Source organism: Tetrao urogallus, assembly GCF_951394365.1.
Source record: "Tetrao urogallus genome assembly, chromosome: 23".
NCBI lineage: Eukaryota > Metazoa > Chordata > Aves > Galliformes > Phasianidae > Tetrao > Tetrao urogallus.
In genome coordinates, this window is record NC_136836.1 from 729,443 (window position 1) to 748,178 (window position 18,736).

Sequence of the window (18,736 nt, forward strand, 5' to 3'; positions counted from 1 at the left end):
CTTTTGTAAAGGATGGAAAATAAATCTCTCAAATCTCCAGGTGTACTTTGTACTGTTCTCTTTCTTTTGCGCGCTCCATGCTTTCATCTTGAGAGTGGATAAAAGAGCTCTTGGCTGCAAGCTGAGAACTGCCTCCCTGGAAGGAGATGGGATGTTATGGAGTTCTGATAACCGGACAGGGGAGAAGCCCTTTGCCAGAGCCTGCAGGGCTGCCCTGGGGTGAGGATGCCACAAGAAGACTGGTGTGCGGTGGGGCTCACTGTGCCTTTTGGTGACGGCCTGTAGCAGCGACTGCATGGTGAGTCCTGTAACTGGAGCTGAAGGTCAGGGAGGTTTTGCTGAAGTGGGGCTGTTTCCAGTGCTGCTCAGCACAGCAGGGCTGGGCACAGGGCTTCAGCCCCTGAACTCCTTCAGGTCCCCGTGGGCCAGCCTGACTTTGGGCTGCCCCCTTTCCAGCCCAGGCCCTGACGTCTCTTGACCTTGACTCCTCAGCTCCTCTGTGGCCAGGCACGTCACATTGCCTGATGCTTTGGCAGGCACACCTGTCTGGATTAGCGCTGGGGAGGGATTGCTTTGGTTGGCGTGACGTGTGCTCGTATCCTGAATGATTTATAGCAGAGCTGCCATTGCAGTGAACTAATATCCCCTCCACAAAAACGGGCTGCATGTCCACCTGGCACTGCAGCGCTGATGCCATGGGTGGCAGAGAGCCTGAGTGCAGAGGGATTGAGGTGGGCTCACCAGTGCTGTTGGTGGGCAGTGGCTGATGGGTTTTTCCCACATGTTACTGTGTCTGTGAGCCCAATGGCTGCCCTGGGGGAAGACAATGTGAGCTGTGCAGCGGATAAAGGGGATGGCGAGAGCCCATGGGTGCACCTGCCAAAAGCCTTTTTCCCAAGCACGCCAGCCACAGCTCTGTAACAACATTGCTTTTATTATTTTTCCACGTGGGTTCTTCCATTAAAAAAAAGAAAAAATAATAACAAACGAAACACCCTCACCCCAACCAGCCCCACAAGACCGCAGGGTCAGGGCACGGTGGCTTTGGAAGGCTCCTGCACTGTGGTGAGCCGCGCACGGCGCGGGGAAGGCAGAGACGATTCAACGCTGGAGCTGGCAGGGAGCTGGGGCAGCCTCTAGGATGCCTTCTCGTAGGTGCGGGTGGAGACAACGCTGCCCATGGTGAGAGTCTGGGGGGCAAAGAGCACTGTGAGCACTGGGTGGGACCTCGGGCATCCGCCCATCTAAAATCCTTTATATTTACTTACCAGGATCAACTTCCCATCCTTCAGCTCCCGCACTAGTGATGTCTCCTTCCCATCCCACTTCTGCACGTGGACCAGCTTGCCTCCATCTAGCTTGACCAAGGACTGTGGAGAGAGAGCAGAACCCTCACAGTTGGAGCTTTGCTGCTCCATCCTCGCAGCTTTGGATGCTCCTTTTCATCCCATCCACCAGCAAAGGGCGCCTCGAGGATCCCTGGGTGTCAGCATCCCACCTGGCTCTACTCACCCAGCTTGGCCCAGGACACCAGCTGGGTCACAATCATAGCCCCTGTTGGCACCAGGAGCCACTGTCATGGTGACCCTGCCCTCCCCACCCCACAGCTGCGTCCTGAGCTGAGCTGTTGAACAAGCCCTTGCTCATTCGGGCTCCTGTTTGCACAGCCGCTGCTGTTGATTCAGCCCTGAAAGCCCGGCCAGTGCCAAGGTTAACGTGACAGAGGGCTTGGCTGTGCCAGCATGGGAAGTGGCACTGTCTGCCCAGCTCTGTTCTGCTATCCCCCCACTGCCTGGCACCCAGTCCTCTGCCTCCCAGTAACATTTCTCAGCTCCAGCCCAGGGCACTGCATGCCCCGAGCTGTCCCAGCCTCTTGTCCTCTGCAAACCTCCCTGTGACTCTGCTGCACAGGCACCCAAGGGCTGGGTTTCCCGTGGCTCAGGTCCCCAGCACAGCGCAGGTGCTGCTGCATCTCGCTGACCCCGTGGCTTGGTTGACATGGTTTGAGTCCATCCAGCACAAGGCCTCCATGGATCAGGGCTCTGCATGGCTTAAGATTCTCCATCGTTTGGGTCTTCTCATAGTTTGAATCTCCCAATGGTTGGATGTCCCCATAGCTTAGGACTCCCCATTACCTGCATGTCCTCAGGTCTCCCCATTGCTTAGTCACCCCACGGTTGGATGTTCCCATGGCTCGGGTCTCACCATGATGTGGGTCCCTGCAACCCACTTAGTTTCCTTCATGGGTAGGGGCTCTGCATTGCTTTTGATCTCCTCATGGCTGGATGCCCCCAAAGCTCAGCTCTCCCCATTAGTGTGTCCTCATAGCTTGAGTTTCCTCATGGTTTAGGTGTCCCCATGACTTGGATGTCCTCTCAGCTCAGGTCTCCCCATGGCTTGGTGTCCCCATCGCTTAGGAACCTCCATGACTTCAAAGCCCCCAAAGTTCAGGTCTCCCCATGACTTGATGTCCCCATAGCACAGATGTCCTAATGCACTGGGTGTCCCCATGGCTTGGGTGCTCTGCAGCTCAGCTCCCTTCAGAACTCAAGTTCTCCTCTCCCTGCACCCCAGACATTCTGGCTCCCCCCCAGTTTGGTGACTCCTCCCCTTGGGAGCACCCCACAGCCCAGCTGCTCCACAGCTTCCTGCTTGGCTTCCTGGGGGCTGTCAGATGGGGCCCCATTTCATTGTCTGCCCTCTGGCAGCCAGCCGAGAGGTGTCTGAAGGGCATGTCCCTGGCTGCTTCACACGTCCCTGCCACACACCAGCAGCCAAAGAGCTTTTAGCATAGTTTCCACCACCCTGAGCAGAGCAGCCCTAAGCTTGGGGCAGAGCTGTCACGAGACAAAGCAGGCAGGCTGGTTATAGTCAAAGCTGTGCATGGAAATATCTCCTAGGGGTCAAACCTGTGCTCTACTGCTGCTCTGGTTCCCCAGCAAGATGGATGGCACCAGGATAGGCTGAGCAGATGGAGCAGAGGATGAAGACAGAGGTATGCTGCAATGTCTGCCTGGCACTACCGCCTTGCTCGCACTCACCCCATTTCAGCCCAACCTCACTCCACACCCAGCCCTGTGCCTGCTTCCCCATGGGGCAGGAAGGAGTTTTGTGTCTTACAAGCTCCGTGGTGGCCTCTAAATCTCTTTTGCAACACAGCCTCTCGGTTACAGCATCGCCTTCCGCAAAACCCAGCTGCAAGTGGAGGCAAGGGGTGCAAAGGGCGGAGGGAAGGAAGCAGCCCCCCGGCTCCCTCACCTTGACGTGCCTGTCATCGGCCGTGGTCTCATCGAACTCCTCACCCAGCTTGAAGCTGATCTCTGTGTTTTTGAAGGTGCTCTGGGTCTTCACCGTCACCTTGTCGCCATCCACCTCGATGATGGTGGTGGGTTTGGTCAGGCTGGCCATCTGCCTGGTGGCAAAGCCCACCCCTGGTTGGGGGACAGGGGGTCAATGCGGTGTCCCCATGCATCATCCCAGAGCCCCTCCTGGGGTTTTTTTTTGGGGGGGGGGGTTTCGATGGGGGGGATCCACTGCATCCCCACAGGGCCGTACTATGGGGGAGATCTGGGCATCATTCAGGGGCTGATCCTGCACATTTATGGCTGGGTGGAATGGGAAGCACCTGTGGTCACCACCCCTCCAGACCCCTCTGGGGCTCATCCTGCCCAGGGATGGAGGATTCAGGACAGCGGATGGGGGCACGAAGCCCCTGGGATCCCCTTCATCAGCCCTTCCCCCACACTGGGGTTGCAGGGGGGCTCAGGGAGGGGATTCCACCCGTTCCCCTCCACCCCGGCAGCAGCCCCTCCCCAGCACAGCACCGCGTTGCTCTTTCCCATTTTTATTTCTATATTTTATTATTTCTATTTTTATTTTTCCCTTTTAAACCCACGCAGCAGCCGACGATCCCCACCCCCCCTCCCCCATTAAAAAAAAAAAAAGCGGCAAAAACGGCGATTTCCGCCTTGCCGACCCCCCACTCACCCAACGCCTTCATGTACTCATCGAAATTGGCCGTGTCCACCAGCTTCCAGGTGCCCACGAACGCTTCCACCATGGCGAAGCCGCGCGCGTGTCCCCGTGTCCGTCTGTCCCCGCAGCGCCGCACCGCCCGCAGCTGCCGCCCGGCCCCGCGGCTCCTTAAATACCGGCCCCATCACATGATGGGAAGAGGCTCCAGAAATACCCCGACGGGGACGGGCGGCGCTGCCAACCACCGCCCCCCGGCCGCCCCCTCCGCCCCCCGTCCCCTGCCCGTGAGCTGTGCGCGGCCCCGCGGAGGTCGCGGACGCGCGTGGGTGCGTGGAGGTGAGGATGTGCGGTGCCGACGGCCGCGTGCTTCACGGTGAGGTGTGGATGGAGAGGGAGAAACTGAGGCACGGGAGCATCCGTGGGGACACGCGGGACCGTGTGTGCGTGCCGGGGACGGTGAGGGTGAGGACGGCCGCGTCCCCATCCCTCCCATCGTTGGTGATTTCAGTTTAACGCCTTTTGGACCCTCTCAAATCGGCCCCATCCCAACAGCTGCCCTGGGGTCTTGGCTCTGCTGGGTTCAGGCTTGAAGCCCCCCATGTCCCATGGATGCTGTCCACCCCTCTCCCCCACGGGTGTGTCCCCACGGGGCTGGTGACATCCGGGACACGATCCCCTCCTCCTTCAGGCTCGGGTTGCAGCATGCCAGGGGATTGAGGTGGTAGTGGAATTTGGTGTCCCCTGCTCCAGTGGGCACACAGCCCTGGCTCAGTGATGAGCCTCCTCCCATTACCCGCCCCTCCCCGGCCCCTTCAGTTGTGCTGACAGCTCTGGGGGTCCCCTTGGCTAAAGTGTCCCCAACTCAGGAGGACACACAGGAGGTGGCTGTCACCTCTGGGGACATGTTTATGGGAAGGGGTGAGCCTGTGGGGGTCTGGCATCTTCTGCCCAATTTCAGTCCATTGGCTTTGGGGATTGGGTGGCAACCACTGAGTGTCCCCATACCCAGCACTGCAGGGCAGTGGCATCAGGGGCAAAACGACCGTGCCTGGGTGGCACTCAGGGACACTTTGTCTCTCTTTCCATCCCTAAGGTGTCACTGCAGGCACCCAAAAATAGCCAGGGGCTCAAGTTCAGCCTCCTCTCCATGGCCTTGGAGGGGCTGCGAGTGGGAGCCCCTGTCCCTTGGGCGGGACAGCCACCAGTCTCCGTGGGGACAGAGCACGGAGCACTGTGTCACAGGGAAACACACACAGTTTATTATCCAACCATGGCCCTGGGAGTCACACAGCTCCCCCCCAGAGTGCACAGTGCTCCTTGAATACACCCTCCAGGTGCCACAGGTTGGGGACAGGCCTGGAGGGGTCACCTGTCTCTGCTCCTCCCAGAGCCACCCTTGGGCATCAGAGTCCCAAATGTACACGGCCCTGGGGCTCTCAGCATCCCCCTGGTGCAGCAGGGCTACAGGACATGGATGTGCACGCACATGGACACATACACAGACATATGTGCACAGGGACAGCCATCCACAGGAGAGCCCGTACACGTGGGCACCACACACGTGAACACTCACATACATGGACAGCCCTGCACATGGGCATTATTGCACACCGGCATCCATGCACACAGGCACCCATGTGCACAGGCATCCACACACATGGACACAAACACCCACCCACAGCAGCACCCACACAAAAAGACCCCCACAAACACAGACACTGACGTGCAGAGGCACACAAGCACACGGACGCCCGTGCACACGGGTGATTGCTCACTGCCACTCACGCACACAGACACCTGTGTGCACGGACACCCCTGCACACAGCACCTACCCCCAGCAGCACTCACTCCCACACATGCCCATGCCCACTGACACACACTGTGGCTCTCAGTGCCACCCACCCCATGCAGCTCTCCCCTCCCCCAGCACTACTCAGAGCTGGGTGGCCCTTAGGACTCCATTCACTGGTCCCACAGCAAGAGCTATGGGTGACCACCAGGTTACCACCTGGGGATAGGAACAGATATGAGCACTGTGCCCTTCTCTGGCCCCCCATCTGCTCACCCCTGCCATGCTCTGGAGTTGGGCCACGTGTTTTGTCCCCAGCAGTAAGTCCCAACTCAGTAGGCAGCAGAGCTGTGAGTGGCAGAGATGTCACTGTCCCCAAGGATGGCTTTGCAATATGATCCCAGCTGAGCTCCCTGCTCCCCCGATGCAAGGAGCACTCTGGAGCAACACTTAGTGAGGTGCTGGATGCTGCTGGGAGGCTCTCCTCCCCAGCCCATCGATGATGCTTCCTCAGAAAAAAGAAAGAAAAAAAAAAAAAGATCTTGGATCACCCACTGGAAAAAGGAAGGACAGGACACAGACGTGGTACCCAAAACATCACAGTGAACAACACTCAGACCCCCTGGGCTGCTCATGGCATAGGCCCCCCCTGGCCGCTCGCTTCTGGAAGAAAAGTGTCCTCCTGTGGGATGAACGTCCCCATCCTTGCCCTGCGCAGGAGTGAAGTGTCCCTTTGTCCCCACAGGTCCCCACGTGGCTCCTCTCCTGCAGACGATGCTCTCGCTGCATGGCACAAGGGCAGCGATGCGGATGCTCCGCAGCGTCCTCACCCCACTGCTCAGTCCCCCAGCAGGGTTAGGATGTGTCCTTCAGCTCCGGGCTTTGGGGCTGCGGTGGGGGAACTTCTGCAGAAGGTGACTGCATCTCCTGGGAGCTGCCTGTGGTGCGAGGAGGGCGGTGAGCAGCCATGATACCACCCCCATGTGCCACCCCCATGCGTCACCCAGCACCCACCTGCACTCAGGGACATCTCGGCCAGCTTGAGGGGCAGGTCAGAGGGGCTGACGCCTGCCGGTGAGCCCAGGATGTCAGGTAGGGCATTGCGGCGTCCAGTCCTCCCTGAGGATGCGAAATCCAGCACCGGCTCCACCTCGGTCATGCTAACCCTGATGAGATATGGTCCCCCCCATCAGAGGAGTTGATGGAGATCTAACCACAGTGCAAACCTTGCCCAGGGGTTCTACCATCCCCATGGGTCTCCCCCATCCCCAGCACGAAGTTCAGCATTAGGAACCCCTCCTCTCGTTTGCAGTATCATGGGAAAAAAAGATGCTGTGGGACCCTCTGCCCCACCACCAAGCCTTCCAGCATCCTTACCGGGCGCCCTCCAGCCTGGCCTGGCTGTGTCTCCCCACTGCCCTGGGTGCTGCTCACGGGGGGCTGTGGGCTGGGAGCCCCACAACTCTGGCCTGGGGAAGGAAGAGCAGAGGGTGAGCTGAGCCCATGGCTGCAGTGCCAGTGGGGTGCAAAGGGGGGTGGAGAGATCTCCAGCAGGGTGGGAGAGATGTGGGGTGCAACACCCAGCATCCTCCTGCAGTGCGTCTATGAGTGACTAAAGCAAAGTTGTGAAGGGCAAGGGGGGATCTTGTGCTTGGTGCAGGCAGGAGAATGGGATGGGGGTGAGGCAAGGATAGATGGAGGAATGAATGGAAGGATGGAGGGACAGGCGGATGGATGTAAGGAGTGATGAATGGAGGGATGGAGGGATGGAAAGAGAAAGGGGACGGAGAGATGGAGAACAAGATGGGGATGGAAGGAGAAATGAAGAGATGGAGGAATGGAGAACAAAGATGGGATGGAGGGATGGATGAAGAGATGGAGAACCAAGATAGAGACGGAAAGAGGGATGAAGTGTTGGAGGGATGAAGAACCAAAATGTGAACATGGAGGTGGGACAGTAAGGGAGGACAAGAGGAAAGAGCAGGGTTGGCTGCTTTGCCAGCAGACAAAGATGGGGCGTTCTCAGCCTGGCCACACATAAAATGAACCCCAAAATGTTCCTTGGAGAGGGACTTGTGCTGCAGGCAGGTCTCTGGACTCCATGGAGGTGGTAGGCAGTGGCATGTCATCTCAACCAGCCCTGGGCCCATTGCTGCCAGGTCCCTCTCAGCACTGATGGATATCCTGGACTTTTGCACCAGGGTTCCTGCAAGCTGGAAGCTTTGTGGTAGGTACAGGGATGGCGCAGACAGTACTGAGGGCAGTCTGTGACCTTCCAGGCATGGTTCACCCCCCTGCAGCTTGTACATTGGCCTGCATTCCCTTTTGGTGTTGTTCTGTGGGTTGTATTCAGGACTTCCCTTCCTACCTACTCACGTGGCGCTGAGTGATGCCCAGGAGCCCTGCCCGTGTCCCCAGCCCTTCTGCCCCAGCAAAACTCACCGGAGTCCTCCTCAGATCCAGCTGTGGGCAGACAGTGAGCCACGGTCCCCTCAGCCACAGGAGCAGCAGGAGTGACACTGGCTGAGGCTGCAGGTGGAGGAGGTAAATGATTAACCAGGCTGTGAGTCACGGGGCAGGATCTGGCCCTGCACAGCCTTGGGGCTGGATGAGGAACTCCCGAGCTGGTTCTGAGTCCCACGGAGTGCATGGTGGTGTCCTCTGGCACACGCGTGTGCAGAAATGGTGCACTTTGGCATGCACAGCAATTCTTCTGGCACACTGTGAGCATGCACGGTGCCTCACGGAACATGCATTTGCATGCACGGTGCACTCAGGCACCAGGTGCACTCAGGCACGCGTGTGCGTGTGTCACCTGCAGCTTTCAGCATCTCTTACCCCACAGCACGCATCTGACTGCACCTCTTTCACATCGCATCGCTGCTCCGCCCGCCTGGTGGGAGCAGTCAGCCCAACAGCGCCCTGCTCCGGCCCCAGCACACGGCTGCAGCGTCCCTGACGCTGGTGCTGGAGCATCCTGGCAGTGCAGGAGCAGCACTCTGTCACCCTGGCAACCATATGGGAGCAGGGCCTGGCTGCTCATGCCTCGGCCAGCGTGATGTGGGAGCACAGGGGCGTGCACAAAGCATGCACCAACTGCTGCATGCACACACACTCATGCAAACATACATGTGTGTACAATCACATGCACACAGAGATGCACGTGTATGTGTGCAGACATGCATGCACGCACACACAGATGAGTGCACACACACACACACACACACAGCCTCTTTCCCTCTGTGTCTGCACAGCTGGGCACAACGCAGTCAGACAGCAGCCTGCAGGGCTGGATCAAAGCTGCCTTCCCGGCAGCCCCAGCGGCTTCAGTGCTGCTGTAGAAATGTGCAGCAACATCCCTTAGGACCAGGCTGGGTCCTTCCCATCTCTGGGCTGTCTGTTGCAGGAACAAGGTCCAAGGTGCAGCTGCCCGCCCCGTGCCCAACTTACTGCCCTGCAGGCAGCGAATTGACAGAGGTGTTGGGCAAATAATGTTGCATAAACCCCGATCTCCACCCTGTGCTGGGGATTTCCCCTCCAAGCAGGGCCATTTCCGTGAGGCTTAGCATGGCCTCTCTTTCAGAAGGAGTCACATGGAAGGACCTGGGGCTGCTGTAATGCCCTTAATGGGATAGAGAAGAGTGGTGCAGAAATAGGTCTTAATCCCTGTAAGAGATGGGCTGCAATTGGAGACGCTTGGATGGGGTGGAGGGAAGACACAGCATGGGGACATGGCTCTCATGCAGGTTTTCCCTTGCCTGGATTTTGAAAGAGAAGAGCATAATGAAGGCAGCAGGTCCCATTCGTGCTACTTAAGTTCCCAACTTAAGTAAATATCTCCTGAAACCCCATTTTGGGGTTGAGCTGGAGGAGACACGGCAGCCTTGGCCCTTAAGAGGGATTTGTTCAATCACAAGAGTAAGAATTTCCCTTTTTAACCCCCAAGTGGCTAATGGAAGGTGGGCTTGGGCCATTGGGGGCTCTGGGTTTGGTTGTGTTGGGTTGAGTTGTGCTGTGTTGGGTTAGGTTGGGTTGTGTTGGGTTGATTGGGGTTCACCCTTCTGACGGTGTTTCCTCACACTCTAATGGAAAAGGATCGATGCTGTGTCCTCCAATAAAGGCTGGAAATGCTGCAGTCTCCAAAAACCCACCCATAACCCCACAGCATTGAGACTATTAGGAGATGATGAGCACAATTAAAAAGGGGAAGTGCTTGTGAAGTGTAATGCTGAATACAAATGAGTGCTGTGAGCTGGGGAACAAAGAACTGCCCCACATCAGATAAGAATGATGAGCCTTGGGCGAGAAAACCAGCATCCAGGAAGACCCAATGGGGCTGATTTAAACAGAGACCAAATCCACTGAGATGCATTTGAAGCCTGGAGCAGCAGATGGTCATAATTAAACACTGATCTGGAGATCTCCCACACAGAGAGCAGGCTGGCCCCAGTGATTTTGGGTGGGGATCTCATGCTGCTCCAAAGCACAGAGTTATGGCCGTGGGATTTACTGTGGGATCCCCTCAAATCGATGCCCAGCCCCAAAAGGTCAGGCACAGCCCAGTGCCCTCAGCCTCCAGCCCACGGCTCTGTCGCCTCAATGCAAATGTGTGTTCCCATTGTCACCAAGCAGTGGGTTTGCTTGTTAGCCCAGTGGCCTTACACAGTAATTCTTGTCCCCCTATAAGCCCTTGTCATCACATCCAGCCCAGGGACGGGCACAGGTGATCTCTACTGAAGCCATGGCATGTGGCCTTGTGGAGGAGCAAGCAGTGTTGCTGCTGCATGCTAGGATTGCTGCTCAGGGCTGACAGCGAAGCTTGCCTGTAGTTATTGCCCTCATTAAACCAGGAAAAATCCAACCTGAGTCTCTCCAGACAGGATTCCAGGCTGTTTGCACAAACTGTCACTTTTGCTTATAATGCTGAAAACACAAATCAGAGCAAGTCCTGCTCGAGGGTAACAGCGCAACTGGCTCATGCACCCACTGACATCCAAACTCAGAGCTTCCCTGAGCATCTGAAGGGCAAACCCAACTGCTGCCAACGTGAACCTGATGCATGCATGAGGCAGAGGTGTCCCCCGACCTGCAGACCCCGATGTGCCCATGTCTGTGCTCTGCATTATGGGGCAGCATAGCATCCCAAAAGGCACCGATGGCAGAAAATCCCTACAGGGCTGGGCTGGACCACGCTGAGGTAGGAAAGATCAGCCCTACCTATACCCCACCAGCTAATAACCTCTAATTGCTGTCCACAGAATGTGTCCAGAGGAGGATGGAGCGTGAGGACAGGAATTTCTTCCTGTAACTTCCCCCTCCTTCCACGTTGCAGTTGTAAAGAAGGTGATCTAATGGGAGGTAATTACAATGATTGAGCCCTCGGTAATACAGCTCCCACTGTAACCTTCAGTTAGCTGCTCTGACGACAGCACAAACTATAATTTTACATAATAATTGTGTCACCCACACCTAAATCGGTTTCATTCTCTAGCAGCTCCAGGCTCCCTCTACACACAGCTCTCCAGCAGCCCCTCATGCTGGAGCTGATGGACCTGATCTGTAGAAATGCTTATGGTTTCCTACATGGATGTTGCACCACATCCGTGAGGAAACCTCCTGCCTCCATCCCACAGCAATACAAAGAGCTCCTGGCCCCACAGGAACCCCTTCCTTCTGCCCCAAGGGGTGGTGAATACAAAGACAGATGCTGGGGACAGCAGATTCCCAGGGAGCCCCTAACACTAACCCTACCCCTAACCCCAATCCTAACACTAACCCTAACTCTAAACACAACCCTAACCCTAACCACAACCTTAACCCCAACCCCAAACCAACCCCAATCCTTACCCTAACAACAGTCTTAACCTTCACCCTAAATCTAACTCTAACCCTAGCCCCAACCACAGCCCCAACCCAACCCCACCATTACCCTAACCCCCAACTCTAACCTTAACCCCCAACTCTAACCCCAACCCTAGCTTTAATCCTAACCTTAACCCCAACCCTAACCCTGATCCCACAGCCACATCCACTAATGCTGGCTGCCAGCAGATTCTCCATCCCCATGCAACTGCCCCATTAAAGGAGATGGAAACCACCTCTATGTCCCACGCATCCCACTTCCAGGGCAAAGGACTGAAGTGGCTTCCCAAGGGTGGGAATTTGGAGTGAGGTGTTGAGTAGAACTGGGAGCATCTCTGGGATTCCCCAGTGCAGCTGGCAGGAATGGGATTGCAAGCTGAGGAGAGAGGAGATCTGGGATCAAAGCATGGTTTGGAATCCCCAGAATTGTGCAGTCCATGGGGATGCAGCAGCCGTGCCTTGGCTGAGCACGAGCCATCTGTTGGAGCCAAGGACAGAGCGGGTCTTGGACCTGTCCTTGTCCTGGTGGCACCACGGGACGTCCTTTGGGGTGCGTGGGGCAGCACCAAGGTCAGGCACCCCGCAGCCCTAAGCACCCCATCCTGCAGCCACAGACAGCAGGACATTGGACTCACTGGACTCCTGGAGCAGGGGACGTGCTGTCACCAGTCCTCTGCGCATCCCCACATCCCAGCCTCCTCCTGCCCCCCTTCATGACAGCAAGGGATGCGATGTCGCGCAGTGGGCAGCCCCAAGGTCACAGGCTGTGGGTACTGGGGGAAGCAGTAGGGGGAGGGACAGCTGACACAGCCACCCTGCCCCTGCCACACCCTCGGTGGCACTGCCACCCAGCCAAGGGACAGCAGCCAGCTCTGGGGGCCAGAAGGATCTGATCCAAGCATTGGCGGGGGCAACCTGCCAAAGTGCTGCCCTGAAGGCACTGAGGAGGTGTTGTCCCTGGGGAAACCCTCTGGTCCCAAGAGGTTTCCTTGATGCCCGGGAGATGAGCATGTGTCCTGCACGGAGCCATTCTCAGACCTGTGCCCGCTCTCCCAGGGCTGCCTGCAGCCCCCCCAGCTCCCCATTCCACAAAACAACGTAGTCCCAAAATAGCCCATTCCCCTGGCCCCGATGGGAGTCAACGAGCATGACTTCGGGGCTGAGAGGACCCACGGGACTGGAGGAAGAGGACGTGAAGATGGGTCAGGATGATGGGGATGGTGGTCACCCCAGGATCTACCAAGGAGCAGGAGCTGGGATGGGACAGAGGTGCTTCCCTGAGCACTGCTCGTTGTGTGATCACTGCTGGTTGTGTGATCACTGCTCACCCTGAGCTACCCTGGAGCCAGCAGCCTCCAGACAGACAGACACCACCAGACCCCTGCGAGACACTTTCAAACCATCGGGATGCACCCCGGAGCCCTCTCAGCACCACCACCCGCTGCAAACTTTCATCCCCAGAGCACCGCCGTGCCCTCGGCGCCCCACCTCTATCCTTATTGCGCTGCTACGGACCAGCACCGGGTGGGCTCAGGGCCTCCTGCCACCACCGGCCGTCAGCTGCTCACCTGGGCTGCACGGTCGTGTCGATGTCGGTGTGGGTACGGATGGGGACGGAGGTACCGATGGCGGTGCTGACCCGGGCGCTGATGTCGCCGTTGATCCCAACACAGACGGGCGATGCCACCGTTGATCCAGGTACCGGTGTCGGTGCCCAAGCCGGTGCCGATGCCCGTGCTGATGTCAAGAGCGATGCCGGTGCCGACAGCGGCGTGGATCGCGGTGCCGGTATCAGAACCGCTGTGGGTACGGCTGCCGGCGGTTCAGGACGGGCCGGACCCGGCTCCCAGGCTGCGAGCAGCCCCCGGGGCAGCCCGGAGCCGCCCGCACAATGCCCGCTCCCGCCGCCTCCTCCCGCACGGCCCACGCGCGGCGCGGGGGAAGCGCCCGCACCCGGCCCCCTCCCTCCCCGCCCCGCCCTCCCGTCCCCCTTCTCCCTCCGCTCCCCCCCCGGCTAACGGGATCCCACCGGCACCCCGCAGCCCCCGCGTAGCCTCAGCGGTGGAGATGGGGACCCTGAATGCGGTGCCTCCCCGCATCTCCCCCTCACCCCCCCCCGGATTGGTCCCGCACTTGGTTGCTGCCCGCCGAGGATCAGCGCATCCTTCCGTGCCCCCCCGCCCCAGGAGGGGTCTGGTCCCTGCCTGGCCGTGAGCATCACGCGTGATGGTGGAGCAGAGAGGCAGAGAGGGCGTGAATTGAAAGAAATGGGCTGTGCAAGCAGCAGGGCGCAGAGGGTGCGCACTGGGGATGCTTCCCCACAACCACCAAGGCACGTTTTTAGGTGCCTGACGATGCTGGGGTTGAGCAGGGACACCCAACCCTGCAACCCAGGCGACAAGGGAGCCTTGGCCAGCCCTATTTATAGCTGCTCACGCTCCTCTTTCTCCTTGACTGTCTTCCCTCTCAGCTGTCTCACGCCGGGTAGCAGCAGCAGGCGAAGCCATCCTGGCACCTGCTGGGATGTGGCACTGGGAGAGGGGGGCAGCTGCCATCCCCGTGCCCTGAGAACCGTTTGGGGGAATGGAGATGGTGTTGGGATGGGGGGGATAGGAAGGAGGAAATGGGCTCCTGTCTCCGAGGTGGAGGGATGGAGAAAGGTCTGGGCCAGCAAGGTGTGGGTTGGTTTTCCTGCAGCTCCTATCTGGGCTAAAAGCCACCTCTTAGGGAGAGCAGTGCTTTGCTATTCCTCTTTGATCCAATTGCATAATTCCCAGCCTGGTTCAGGCCCTCATTTCTTGCTGGGAATGTGGGTAGCATGGAGGAAATCTCAGTCCTGAGCTGAGTGCTTGGGCTGTCAGTCCCTCTATTAGGTGGTATTTTGGGACATAGGTTTGGGGACCTGCAGGTCTCTTGGTCCTTGGTCCTTGCCCATGGACAAGGACTTTCCATGACCCTGGGACCGGCCTGCTGCATCCCTTTGAACATGTGAAAAGGGCTCAGAGCAGTAAAAATGGACTGGGGTGATACTGAGGTGAGGCTGGGGAGATGCTGCCATGTGCTGGGGAGATGCTTGGATGTACTGGGAGATGTTAGGACATGATGGGATTCACCCAGTTTGGCTGTAATTATGTCTGAATGAGTGCAAAAAGGCAAAGAGTGTTGTTTGTGCTCCGGTAACTTCCAGTAACTGGAAGCTGTTGTGTTACAAACCAGCCAAAAAGAGCAAAATTGCTGAGTGTGGGGATGGTGAGTGGGGATAGCAAGTGGCCATCGCTTGTGCCTCTAGTGCAGGACATGGGGCTGCCTCCTTCTTTTCCCCCTCCTCCTCTTCCTGCAGTGGCAGGGATTTGTGCAAAGCTCCCAGCACCCGGCTTGGGCTTTTTTTATCCCTGGCTGCTCTTCCATTGACATTCCTAGCTGTGCCACCGGCTTCAGCGCTGCTCGCTAACCCCTTTTACAGGCAGCTAAATATAGCCCAGGCAGCCAAGGAAAATCTGCTCAGCTGGGCACGTGGGGCTCAACAGCACTGCTGCAGCCTCGCACGGCGCTGGGAGGGCATGGGGTGGTGGTACCTTGTCCCCCATCCCCATCCACGGTGAGCATCATGGCACTGTTTGTTCAGATGCACTCCTTGCATCTCTCTTTGTGCTCACTTCATGCGTTGCTTTCCATGGGCTTCTGCACACCTGCACTGTCTTGGTGGGGACACCCTGATGGCACTGGGGACACCCATCACACTTGGGATAGAGCTATATCATGATGCATGGTGTCCCACGTGGCGGGGTGGGAAATGCACATGAAGAGCTGGGGAGATTTGTTCCTGATTTAGGAGCTGTTGCATCCCTGCGAAGCAATGCAGAGGGATCAGATCCAGAGTTGGGGTGAGCTGGGGGTGGCAGGTGCTGAAAATCACAGCCATCTTAGAATCATAAAGGCTGGAAAACATCTCTAAGATCTTGTTGTCCAACCCCAACCCATCCCACCATGCCCCCTGACCACATCTCACAGTGCCACGTCTCCATGGATCTTGGACACCTCCAGGGATAGTGACCCCACCACCTCCCTGGGCAGCCTGTGCCAATGCCCAACCTTTCTTTCTGAGAAGAAATTTTTTCCTAATACCCAACCTGATCAATCCAAAATGTCTTCAAGATGAATTTATGGCTCCAAGAAAAGAGCTGTGTCCTCCAGCTGGGTTGACCATGGGCACCTTCAGGTCATGCCCTCACCCCTCTTCTTGCTTCCTCAACTCCCTGCCCCTGCATCCCTATGGAATTGGATCCCGGTGGCTTGGGGATGAAGTTTAGCTGATCACAGAGCTTAATCCTCCAAAATTTTCCACCTTGTGGGAGGCCCAGCAGTTACTGTGACAGTGCAGAAGCTCCTGTGTGACGCTCCAATCCATCACCGGCCCTGCATCTGGCCACTATAATGAGAAAGACAAACAGCATCCATCCTGACTTGGCAGGGAAATGGGAAGGCAGCTGGGAGCCCTGCCTGCAAGCACAGCTACATCAAGCCTCAAGGGCAGAAGCTGGCCAGAAATCCTTGGTCCTTCACTTTTTTGGATGTGGGTAGAAGATCCCAGCCCAGTGGATGTTGAGCAATTGGTGGTGGCCAATGGCATTTCTTAACTCCAGCTGAACTGTGCTGCCATGGCCATGGTCAAAACAAGTGACAGAGACAGAGCTCAAGTGCAGAAGGTTTTGCCTTCAAGGTGGCACTGGCCATCCTGAAAGTCACCCCCGATGAGCACTGTAAGCCACCCAGCCCCTGCCTTATTTTTTCCACTGGTTTGGAATGCCAGCTCCTGTGATGCTGCTGTCCGTAATTAAAAGCTATGCAATCACCCGTCGCTGGTCTCCCTGTGTCTGCTCATTACAGAGGAGCTTAGCTTAAAACTAATTCCCCGACTCAAAGGCAAGGGGGAAGGGAGATGCTTTAATCTCGAGACTTTTGTATTTGTCCTTCCCATCATCTCCCATTGGAAGCACAGCATGGGGCTGCGAGGTTCCTGGGTGCCCCAAAGCCTCATCAGGAGTGGGGCCAGGAGCATCACACACCCATCTCCTCCCAGATGTGCCTGCTTGCCTCGTGCCTGAGCTGAGCGATGCTCTGATTTTGCTGGTTTTCCAAATACAGACTCAATTATAAATTATTATTAATTACTATAATGTAGATTTATCTGTGAATAGCATTGCCTGGGCTCAGCAGGAACCCTTCTGGCTGCGCCCACGGCTAAGCTGGTATTGTCCCACATACTGGCACATGAGGTCGTTTGTTTTCCACCTGCTCCCCAGCATGACAACCCTGAAACAGAGCCTGGTCCCTCCACTGCCTCTCAGGTGCCACCTCCAGCCCTAAAATCCCCCCATAGAGCTGGAAAATCTCCCCAGCGGGGCAGGACAGATGTCGTTTTGTTTGTGGCCGCGCTGCCCCCAGGGCTCCTGGGGTGAGAAGGGGTGGCGGCACGGAGCATCCCATGCACTCTCAGCAGCACCCCTTGTCTGCTGGGACATAATGCCAGCGTGCCCCTCGGTGCCTAGGGAATGCCGCCTGCCCTGCCAGGACCTGGTCCTGCTGGTGAAGATGTCGTAAGATGGGAACAGCAGGGGATGAGTGGTGGTGGCGGTGCTGTGACACTCATCCCTCTGGTCCGGGAGTGTGAGGGGTGACGGTGACATGAGGACGTCACCTGGGTAACGTCAGAGCCGAGCAGCCGGTCTCACTGCAGCACTGCCATCTGCTGGGACAGCGTCAGGGGACGCGGGTGGGATTTCTGCTGCTGGCCAGGCAGCAGGGGATCGGGGAAGCTTCGTCTGCGGGCAGAAATTGTGGACCAAAGAGATACTGGGACAGGCTGGGGAGATGCTACGAGGTCCCTGGGATGTCCCTGGGATGTATCTGGGGTGACCTCTGCATGTCTCTTTGAAGTCCCTGGGGTGTCCTTTGAATTACCTGAGGAGTCCCTGGGATGTCCCTCACTGCTCCCGGTGCCCCAGCTCTGCCAAGCTCTCTCACCCTGCCCCCGCCACCCCTCTGAGATCACGGCCCCTTTTGCAACGATGTTATCCTGAGAATTAAATTGCATCCTGCAGTGATTTCCCAGGGAGAACCTCCTGCATCTTGTGATCAGGCAGGGACTGCCAGGGACACGGATGCTCCCCTGGGGATAGGATGTGGGGCCAACCCCACGCCTCCCATTGGCAGCTCTGCAAGGGCACACCTCAACCCACTGTTAAAATTCACAGCGCTTCCTCCTCCTAAAGCCACGCTCTGGGGAAGCCCCTGCTTTCCACAGCAGCAGCCCCAGGGACAGCAGTGGAACTCAGAGTTTCCAAAACCTTACAAGCTGTCAGACACGGGCACAGTGCTCCTAGAGAGGCTGTTGGTGCCCTGTGCCCGTGTTTGAGGCATTTGGGCAGCACTCCTAATGATGTGCTTTAAGGTGGGGTGGTAGAACCACTGGCAGACTGTAGGCCCCTACACATCAGAGCTGTTTATTCCCTTCCCTTCCCTTCCCTTCCCTTCCCTTCCCTTCCCTTCCCTTCCCTTCCCTTCCCTTCCCTTCCCTTCCCTTCCCTTCCCTTCCCTTCCCTTCCCTTCCCTTCCCTTCCCTTCCCTTCCCTTCCCTTCCCTTCCCTTCCCTTCCCTTCCCTGCCCTTCCCTTCCCTTCCCCTCTTTTTTTCTTTCTCTTTTTTCTCTCATTCTTTTTCTTTCATTCTTTTTCTTTTTCATTCTTTTTCTTTCTCTTTCTCTTTTTTCTCTTTTTTTCTTTTTCTTTTTCTTTTTCCTTTCCTTTTTCTTTCATTCTTTCTCTTTTTCTTTCATTCTTTTCCTTTTTCTTTCTCTTTTTTTCTTCCTCTCTTTCCTTTCATTCCATTCTTTTTCTTCTCCTTTTCTTTTTCTCTTCCTCTTCCCTTTTCTATTCCAACGTTTCCCTCCCATTCTCACGCCCAGCCCTCCCCTCCCGCCGCTCCCCGCACTCCTCAGCCCCGCAGATCGCTCCCCCCCCCCGGCCCCGCCCCGCTCAGCCCCCGCCCCCCCGGAGCCGCCTCCCCTCCCCCAACCTCAGTGCCCGCCCCGGGGAGCTGCAGAGGCTGCGTT

The 18,736-nt window shown here is 57.3% G+C and overlaps 2 protein-coding genes across 2 annotated transcripts; both read right to left on the reverse strand.

The window, feature by feature from the left end:
• Positions 1-943: 943 nt before the first annotated feature.
• Positions 944-4,060, reverse strand: FABP3 (fatty acid binding protein 3; the record flags this gene model as incomplete). Its single annotated transcript, XM_079546214.1, has 4 exons — positions 944-1,190; positions 1,269-1,370; positions 3,259-3,431; positions 3,988-4,060. The coding sequence occupies 4 exons, from the start codon at positions 4,058-4,060 to the stop codon at positions 1,137-1,139; spliced, it is 402 nt and encodes a 133-aa protein (XP_079402340.1). The 3' UTR covers positions 944-1,136.
• A 2,559-nt stretch (positions 4,061-6,619) lies between these two features.
• On the reverse strand, positions 6,620-6,923 carry LOC306954799 (cAMP-dependent protein kinase inhibitor beta-like; the record flags this gene model as incomplete). Its single annotated transcript, XM_079545972.1, has 2 exons — positions 6,620-6,702; positions 6,779-6,923. 2 exons carry the CDS (start codon positions 6,921-6,923, stop codon positions 6,620-6,622), a joined length of 228 nt encoding a protein of 75 aa, XP_079402098.1.
• Between the last annotated feature and the right edge of the window lie 11,813 nt (positions 6,924-18,736).